The sequence below is a fragment of the Bison bison genome, unplaced genomic scaffold (genome assembly GCF_000754665.1).
Source record: "Bison bison bison isolate TAMUID 2011002044 unplaced genomic scaffold, Bison_UMD1.0 scf7180017864456, whole genome shotgun sequence".
NCBI classification, from domain to species: domain Eukaryota; kingdom Metazoa; phylum Chordata; class Mammalia; order Artiodactyla; family Bovidae; genus Bison; species Bison bison.
Genome location: NW_011495018.1, coordinates 7079624 through 7088615, shown reverse-complemented (window position 1 = coordinate 7088615; position 8992 = coordinate 7079624). Strand labels below are relative to the sequence as shown.

Sequence of the window (8992 nt, the reverse complement as noted above, 5' to 3'; positions counted from 1 at the left end):
ACAGCCCTTATGGCAGAAAGTGAAAAGGAACTAAAAAGCCTCTTGATGAAAGTGAAAGAGGAGAGTGAAAAAGTTGGCTTAAAGCTCAACATTCAGAAAACTAAGATCATGGCATCTGGTCCCATCACTTCATGGGAAATAGATGGGGAAACAGTGGAAACAGTGTCAGACTTTATTTTGGGGGGCTCCAAAACCACTGCAGATGGTGACTGTGGCCATGAAATTAAAAGACGCTTACTCCTTGGAAGCAAAGTTATGACCAACCTAGATAGCATACTAAAAAGCAGAGATATTACTTTGCCAACAAAGGTCCGTCTAGTCAAGGCTATGGTTTCTCCAGTGGTCAGGTATGGATGTGAGACTTGGACTGTGAAGAAAGCTGAGCACCAAAGAATTGATGCTTTTGAACTGTGGTGTTGGAAAAGACTCTTGAGAGTCCCTTGGACTGCAAGGAGGTCCAACCAGTCCATCCTAAAGGAGATCAGTCCTGGTATTCATTGGAAGGAATGATGCTAAAGCTGAAACTCCAATACTTTGGCCACCTCATGCGAAGAGTTGACTCACTGGAAGAGACCCTGATGCTGGGAGGGATTGGAGGCAAGAGGAGAAGGGGACGACAGAGGATGAGATGGCTGGATGGCATCACCGACTCGACGGACATGAGTCTGAGTGAACTCCGGGAGTTGGTGATGGACAGGGAGGCCTGGCGTGCTGCGATTCATGAGGTCACAAAGAGTCGGACACGACTGAGCAACTGAACTGACTGAACTGAACAAAAAGAAAAAATCCCCAACAATTGGAAATTAAAGAACAAAGTTCTAAATAATCCATGGATCAAAGAGGAAAATTAGAGAATCCCTGGTGGTCCTGGTGGTTAGGGACTCTGTTCTTTTATTGCCAAGGGCCTGGGTTCAATCCCTGGTCAAGGAACTAAAATCCCAAAAGACACATGGCACAGCCAAAAAAAGAAAAGAAAAGAAAAAGAAAGCATATCAAAGTCTGAAGGGTGCAGGAGCACCTATAGGAAAATTTTTAGCATTTATATCATTAAATGATTATATCAGAAAAGGAAAATCTAATATCAAAAATCTAAAGCTTTTACTTTAAGAAGCTAGAAAAAAGAGCAAAAATAAATTAAAAGCAAAAAGAATGAAAAAATAATAAAATTAAGAGCAAAACTCATTGAAACTGAAAACATAAAAACAAGGTCAATGAAAAAAAAGCCAAGTTTTATAAAAGACAGGAAAAAATGAATTTCTAGCATCACATCAAAGAAAAAAGAGAAGACAGAGTAACCGATATTAGGAATGAACAAGGCCCCATCAATACATATCCCACAGATATTAAAAGGATAACGAGAATACAATGCAGAACTCTATACACACAAATTCAAAATGGACTAATTCCTCAAAAACTGCAAACCATGCAAACTCTCTCAAATGACTATTAAATTTAATCCATACTTTAAACCTTTAGTGAAGCAATCTCCAGGTTAAATAGTTTAACTGTGAATTCTACCAAACATTCAAGAAGAGACGACACTAGTGCTTCACAGTATCTTCAAACAATTAAAGAAGGAGACAATGCTTTCCTGTTCTTTTCATAAGGCCAGGGATACCCTGAAGCAAAAACCAGATAAGGACACTTCAGGACTGAGGGAAACTGCAGACAAATATCCCTCAAGAATGCAGACGCAAAAGTTCTCCACACAGTATTAACAAACTGAATCTAGCAATACAGAAATAGAATTAGGTATTATGACCGAATGAAGCATATTCCACAAGTTCAATACTGGTCAATATTTGAAAATCAATACAATCCACTGTATCAATAATCTAAAGAAAAAATAAACCTCAGGATTATATTCATTGATGCAAAAAAATTATTTCATTCTACTTTTTTACAAAATTCAACAGTCATCCTAGAAACACAAGGGAACTTCTTCAATACGATAAAGAGTATGTATCTAATAAGACCCTGCAGCTAACATACATACTTAATGGTGGAAAACGGAAGACTCCACCTAGGATGGGAACCAGGCAGAAATGCACCATCACCAGTCTTAGGCTATATGTGTATTAGAAGACCTATGTAGTGTCATCAGGCAGGAAAAAAAAAGAAAGGCACACATATTGCAAAGAATCAAATAAACTTACCCTATTCATAATTAACATGACTGTCTATATAGAAAATCTCAGAAAATCCACCAAAAAACTTGTAGAACCAATTAAATGCAAGATTAAAGGACACAAGAGAAACAAACAAAAATCAATCATATTTCTAGCAATAAACACTGGAAACTGAATTTCAAAAACCAATACCACTTTAAATACTCCACACACACACACACACACACAAATACACAGGTATAAGTCTAAAAAATATGTACAGATCTGTATGCTGAAAACTAAACAATACTGATTAAAGAAATCAAAGAAGATCTAATACATGAAGAGACATACCATGTTCATGAATTGGAAGACTCAGTAAAGATGTCGTGTGTGTTAGTTGCTCAGTTGTGTCCAACTCTTTGCAACCGCATGGACTGTAGCCCACCAGGCTACCCTGTGCATGGAATTCTCCAGGCAAGAATACTGGAGTGGGTTGCCATTTCCTTCCCCAAAAGATGTGGAGTCTCCTCAAACAATAGATTCAGCTCAATTTAAACCAAATTTTCAGCATGGATTCTTTTGTAGATGTTTACAAATTAATTCTTAAATTCATTTGGAAATGTAAAGGAACTAGAACAGACAAAACAACATTTGAAAAAGAATACAGTTGAAAGAATCACACTACCCAACTTTAAGATTCACTGAAAAGCTACATTAGTCAAGATAGCATTCACAGAATGTCACCATGAATTCTTCCAAACATCTAAGAAACAAAGCCAATCTTACAAAAATCGTCTGAAAAAAATAAAGACAATTCTCATCTCATTTTATTAGAGCAGCATAACCTTGATAAAAAAAAAACCTTACATTAAAATTCCAAATAAGAAAAATTACTGGTTAATCTCTCTTATAAAGCTATATACAATCTGCCTGCAGTGCAAGAGACCTGGGTTCGATCCCTGGCTCAGGAAGATCTGCTGGAGAAGGAAATGGCAAACCACTCCAGTATCCTTGCCTGGAAAATCCTATGTACAGAGGAGCCTGGTGGGCTGCAGTCCATGGGGTCGCAAAGAGTCGGACATGACTGAGTGACTAACAGGACACTATATAATTCCTAAGTAAAATAGTACCAAATCAAATCCAACATTATATGAAAAGGATAATACACCATGACCAAACATGGTTTACTTCAGGAATGGAAGTTTGTTTTAAAATCAATCAACCACTAAAATTATCTCAAAAAAATTGTCAATTAAAAAAAAAACTGAGGAGCCCCCACCAAAATCAATCAATTCAATTCTAACAAAATCAAGAAGAAAAATCATCTGATCATATCAATGAATATCAAAGAAAGCAAAAGATCAAGTGCACTATCCATTAAGATTAAAAACTCTTAACAATCTAGAATATAAAGAAACATCATCAATTTCAATAAATACCTACAAAAGCCTAGCGCTAATATCATATTTAACAGTGAAATATTAGAAGCTTCCCTCTTACAACAGGCAGTGTTAGAGGGCTATCTGCCTTCATGATGTCTATTCTACATTGACCTGAAGAGTACACAGCATTTTAATAAATAAAATATTAAGAATGGAACAGAAGAAATACCACTATTATTTACACACGACATTAAAGTCTTTATAGAAAATTCACAAGAATCTATAGGACCTACTGTATCCCTATGGGAACTCGATCAATATTATGTAACACACTAAATGGGAAAAGAATTTGAAGAAGAACACATACACGTATATACATAACTGAGTCACTTTGCGGTACACCTGAAACTTTACTCCAATATAAAATGTTTAAATTTTTTTTTTTAATTTTAAAAAAGAATCTATAAACGAACTATTGGAAAGAATGTGTGACTCACTGGATACAAGATCAATATAAAACCTCCTGCACTTATACATAATAGCATAAACTATTAGAAAATGAAAGTTTAAAAGCGTAACAATAGCAATTACAACAACAAAAAACTAGGAGTCAATCAAGGAAAAATATATAAGATCTCTACAGAGAAAACAACAAAATACTACTGAGAGAAAATTAAGAACTAAATAAATGGACGAATTCATCATGTCCATGGATTCACAGACTCAACATTATAAAGATGTAAATCCTTCTCAAACTGATCTATTACATATCAGTTGGGTTTATTCTCGAAACGCATTTAACATGAACAGAATACAGGAAAAAATTCACATAATTATCTCAATAGATACAGGAAAAACATTTAATCAATAACAGCACACACACATACTTAGCAAAGGAGAAATACGAGGAAACTTTGGTCTGATAACAGAGTTATCTACAAAACTAACTCATTAGACACATCATACCTAACAGTGCAACACCAAATGCATTCTCCGAAAAGGGCAAAAAAAGACAAGGATGTCTTCTGTCACCACTAATTTTTAACATTCTCCCAAAGATCCCAACAGTGTAACAAGGGGGAAAAATTACAAAGGATTGGAAAGGAAAGATTAAAACTACCATTATTTCCAGTTTGCATAATTATATGTGTGTGTGTGTGAGTCTTTCAGTCTGTAAAAGAACCTATAGTTAAACTATCAGTCACAAAGGATAAATCATTAGCCTCTACATGTAAGCTACTAAAATCCAAAAGAATCTACAGGTAAACAACAGAATGAGTAAGTAAAACTGTGATATAATCGTACAAAGAATCATATACAGCAACAAAAATGAATCAACTGCTACGAGCAACAAGTTGAGTGACTCTCACAGAATGCTGAGCAAAAGACACTGGAAAGCACACACTGAAGGCTTGCATTTATACATCCAAATTAGGCAAATTCATCTGTGATGTTAAAACCCCTGTGATAACCTTTAGAAAGGAAGGAGGAATAACTCTGAGAGGATTAGTAGGGAATTCAAGGGGGCTTTCTGGAGTCTGTAATATTCTACATCTTGATTAGAGTGATAGGTCTGTTCACTGTGATAATGCACTGAATCATACTCGTTTGGTTTGCACACTTTAATGTACATATGCAACACCCCAACATTTCAAAAAAAATTATTACAATTTTTTCTAATCATATTTCATGGCTTCAAACATTTGAATGGCTCCCCAAAGCCTAAAAGCAAAATCTAAGCTCTTACACATGGCATGATATGGCTCCTACTTTTAATCTAATCCTCCATTCTGTCTATCCCACAACACACTTTATAATCTAATTTACCAAATTCAGAGGGCCAGAACATGTTATGATGTTTCAAACTTTCATCCCTTTAAATACTGTTTCCACTTCTTGAAATTCTCTCCCTCTTTATACTCTACTCACACAACACAATTTCCACCAATCTTGGATATTAGCTCCTCTAAGACCCTTTCTCTTCCCTCTTCCCCAAATCACTCCCTTTAATCACTCCCTTTCCTACACTCAGCATATATATTATTGTGCACATCAAGCTATAGCATTAGTTATTCATGTCTATGTCAGTCTATACTGTACTGTGAATAACTCAAGCACCAAGGTCTAAATTTTCTTATTTCCAGTGCCCAGCACAAGGCTTGGCAGGTAGTAGTCACTTAATACATTTGACTGTTCTGTATATATCCTTACAACTAAAACAGTAGAACTATCAAAGACGAAGCCTGTCTCACACTCCCTCCACAGCACTTGGCACTACAGGCATATAACAGCGGCAGTTTAGCTAGGAGCAGACCCTGTACCAAAACTTAGCTCCATGGACAAAACGCTCTTTGCAGACCATATGCAGAACAGCCTTCAAACCATGTGCTCACCTGAGAACAGGGATATGTTCTATTGGAAGTCAAAGAATCACCTTCCTTTTATATTGCAATACATACAGATTTCCAGAGTTTTGAACTAGAAGAAACCCATAGAGATCACCTAGGTAAAATCTTTAAGAAAGAACTAAACCTGAGAAAAGAAATAAGAGCTTGTTCAAGGTCGAGACTACAGCAAGAAGGACCAAGACTAGAACTCAGATCCCCCGTTTTTCTCATTTAGTGCTTTCTCACAACCCATACAGTCTCCTCTCATACTATGTGACTCTCAAACTAAGTGGCATGACAGCTTTACTACTTAAGAGTTAGACTGCTGGATTAGACTGTTAGATTAGAGTATCCCTAATTGCAAGGTCTTTTTTCCTAATTTCATTTTTAAATTTGGCTCTAACACATGAATATTAATAGTACCAACAAGTTCAACCAGGAAAACACCATTTCCAGTTCCAATATCAAGCACTGAAGCATCCAATGGAATCTTGTGTTTCTGCATCCACCTTATTAGTCGAGTCATACTCTCTTCTCCAAACCTATTAGAAACAGAGAATCAGTCAGTCCAACTACCAAGGGCTAGAGAACAAAGGTTACAGCTATATCCCACCTACATAGCTTATTCAACACGCTCCATTAAGGTTTTTTTTTGAAAGTAAGAATACTACCTGTAAACTTAATCTTCATCTCTATTATTAAGGAGGAAACACCCCCAAGAATAGAACAGAATGGATAAGGTTGATATGTTACTTATCAACATTTCTCTACATCAGCATTAACATTTGTACATGCTGTTGGTTCAAAACTGCACAGCTTATTGAAAATGGACAATTACAGAATCAGGGTTATTTCCTAAGACTGTCATCAAACTTATACGTAGGCCATTAAAAAAGAAAAGAGAGTGATTCTTTAAATCTACCCATTTAAGCCAGACTCAGTCCAAGGTTCCCAAAATTTTTACTTTCTCTGGGATAAGCACTTAAAAGATACACACACACACCTACATAAGCTTCTGGATCATACTCCCACTATTTTCTCTAACTCACCAGATTTCTCCTGTATCTCCGTATTCTTGGAAAGTTTGCAGTTCTCTCTTATAGACAGCATCCCAACTATATAAATAATCAAATGCAAACCAAATTATTGAATTAAACTGTATTATGAATTCAATGTATAGTTCTCATACATTACCGGGATAGCTATGGCAGAAACTTAAAACATTATTAGTGTTGATAAGTGCACATCGCTCAATCTCTTAACATCCTCGTGTTAAAAAAATGAGAGTAAATGTATACATTCACAGCACTCACAACAATGCCTAACATTAAAAACGGTGTATGTTTTAGCTTAAAAAATACAAAGGCGTATCCGTCCAAGGATCCCCAAGTCCCAAACACAAGTCCAAAACTGTACAGGCAGTGTCATTACAGTACATTTCACTCTCAAATGCAGAGATACGAGAATTTTCTACCAGTGAGGTGATTACTCTCAATGGAATTAATTAAAGATAAGCTCCGCTTAAAAGTCAGCTTTAAGTTTAAAACTTACTCTTACTCCTTTTAAGGACTCTTCCCCCATCGATGGCCGCCTCTTCCTACTTCCTGTCTCTAGAATCCCTGGTCTCTCTCCCAGTTACCTCTCATCCTTACCTTTCCCCACGGTCAGTCATTCATCTATCTACTAACCCACTAAATGGTTACTGAGCATCTGCTTAGGTCAGATCGCTTTCTCCTACCCCAAGATGCTCACTGTCTCCTTGCTCCCTCCTTAGACCATCCCCGACTCCCACCCCTCCTAGCTTCCATGTCCCTGCCCTCGTCCACTGAACCTTCTCAGGTCCCTGCTGCTGCTGCTAAGTCGCTTCAGTTGTGTCCGACTCTGTGCGACCCCAGAGACGGCAGCCCACCAGGCTCCCCTGTCCCTGGAATTCTCCAGGCAAGAACACTGGAGTGGGTTGCCATTTCCTTCTCCAATGCATGAAAGTGAAAAGTGAAAGGGAAGTTGCTCAGTCGTGTCGGACTCTTAGCGACCCCATGGACTACAGCCTACCAGGCTCCTCCATCCATGGGATTTTCCAGGCAAGAGTACTGGAGTGGGGTGCCATTGCCTTCTCCGTCTCAGGTCCCTAAGCCGGGCAATTGTCGCCCGGCTCCCACCCTTGCCCACCAGCCCTACTTGTCAGACCCACGCTCGCTCGTTCCCTTTCCTCAGTTCAGTTCAGTCGCTCAGTCGTGTCCGACTCTTTGCAACCCCATTAACCGCAGCACACCAGGCCTCCCTGTCCATCACCAATTCCCGGAGGTGGCTCAAACTCATGTCCATCGAGTCGGTGATGCCATCCAACCATCCCATCCTTTGTCGTCCCCTTCCCCTCCCGCCTTCAATCTTTCCCAGCATCAGGGTCTTTTTCAGAGACAGTTATTCGCATCAGGTGGCCAAAGTATTGGAGTTTCAGCTTCAACATCAGTCCTTCCAATGAACACCCAGGACTGATCTCCTTTAGGACGGACTGGTTGGATCTCCTTGCAGTCCAATGGGCTCTCAAGAGTCTTCTCCACCACCACCCTTTCTTCAAGCCTACCCCCAAAAGCTTAAGACTCCCTAAAAAAGCCCACTCAGGACCTTTAAGGCCCGCCCCGCACCCCACGGGCCCCTCAGACGTCAAAGTCTTTGAAAGGCCTGTTCACATGTGGCCCTCCGGACTCCATCCCGAAAGTCCCCCTGACTCTCTCCCAAGGTGGCCCTTGCGGCTTCCACCCATCACGCCCCGCTCAGGCTCTCCCCATCTGCCGGGACCCCCACCACCACCATCACCACGTCAGAGATCCATGCCTCCGTCCCCTCTCCCGGGACCCGGGCCAGCCACGCTCACCCTCCCCTGCCCCGCGCCACACTCACTGCTCTCGGGTTCCCAGCGCAGACGGGACAAACCCACCCCCTTCGGGGCCGCACCCTGGGGACCGCGCCGCGCCTCCCGCGCCGCCGCCGTAGTCCGCGCCCTCGTTCATCGCGCTCCGCGCCCCGGACGGCCGTTGGGGCCGCCATAGAGACGCGGCGCGGGCAGAGCGGACGGGCGGGCTGGCGCCTCTAGGAGGGGGGGGGGCACCCC

The 8992-nt window shown here is 40.1% G+C and overlaps 1 protein-coding gene across 2 annotated transcripts in view; it reads right to left on the bottom strand.

The window, feature by feature from the left end:
- The window catches only part of METTL10 (methyltransferase like 10), a 33782-nt gene extending 24851 nt beyond the window's left edge, over positions 1 to 8931 (bottom strand). For both annotated transcript variants that reach the window (XR_826975.1, XM_010859168.1), the window contains exons 1-3: positions 8782 to 8931; positions 6930 to 6995; positions 6308 to 6422 (exon numbers count right to left, since the gene is read on the bottom strand). Coding sequence is in view for 1 of the 2 variants with exons in the window: in XM_010859168.1 (XP_010857470.1) it covers positions 6308 to 6422; positions 6930 to 6995; positions 8782 to 8891 (291 nt within the window). In the remaining variant the exon portion in view is untranslated. The remainder of the gene's footprint in view (positions 1 to 6307; positions 6423 to 6929; positions 6996 to 8781) is intronic.
- Between the last annotated feature and the right edge of the window lie 61 nt (positions 8932 to 8992).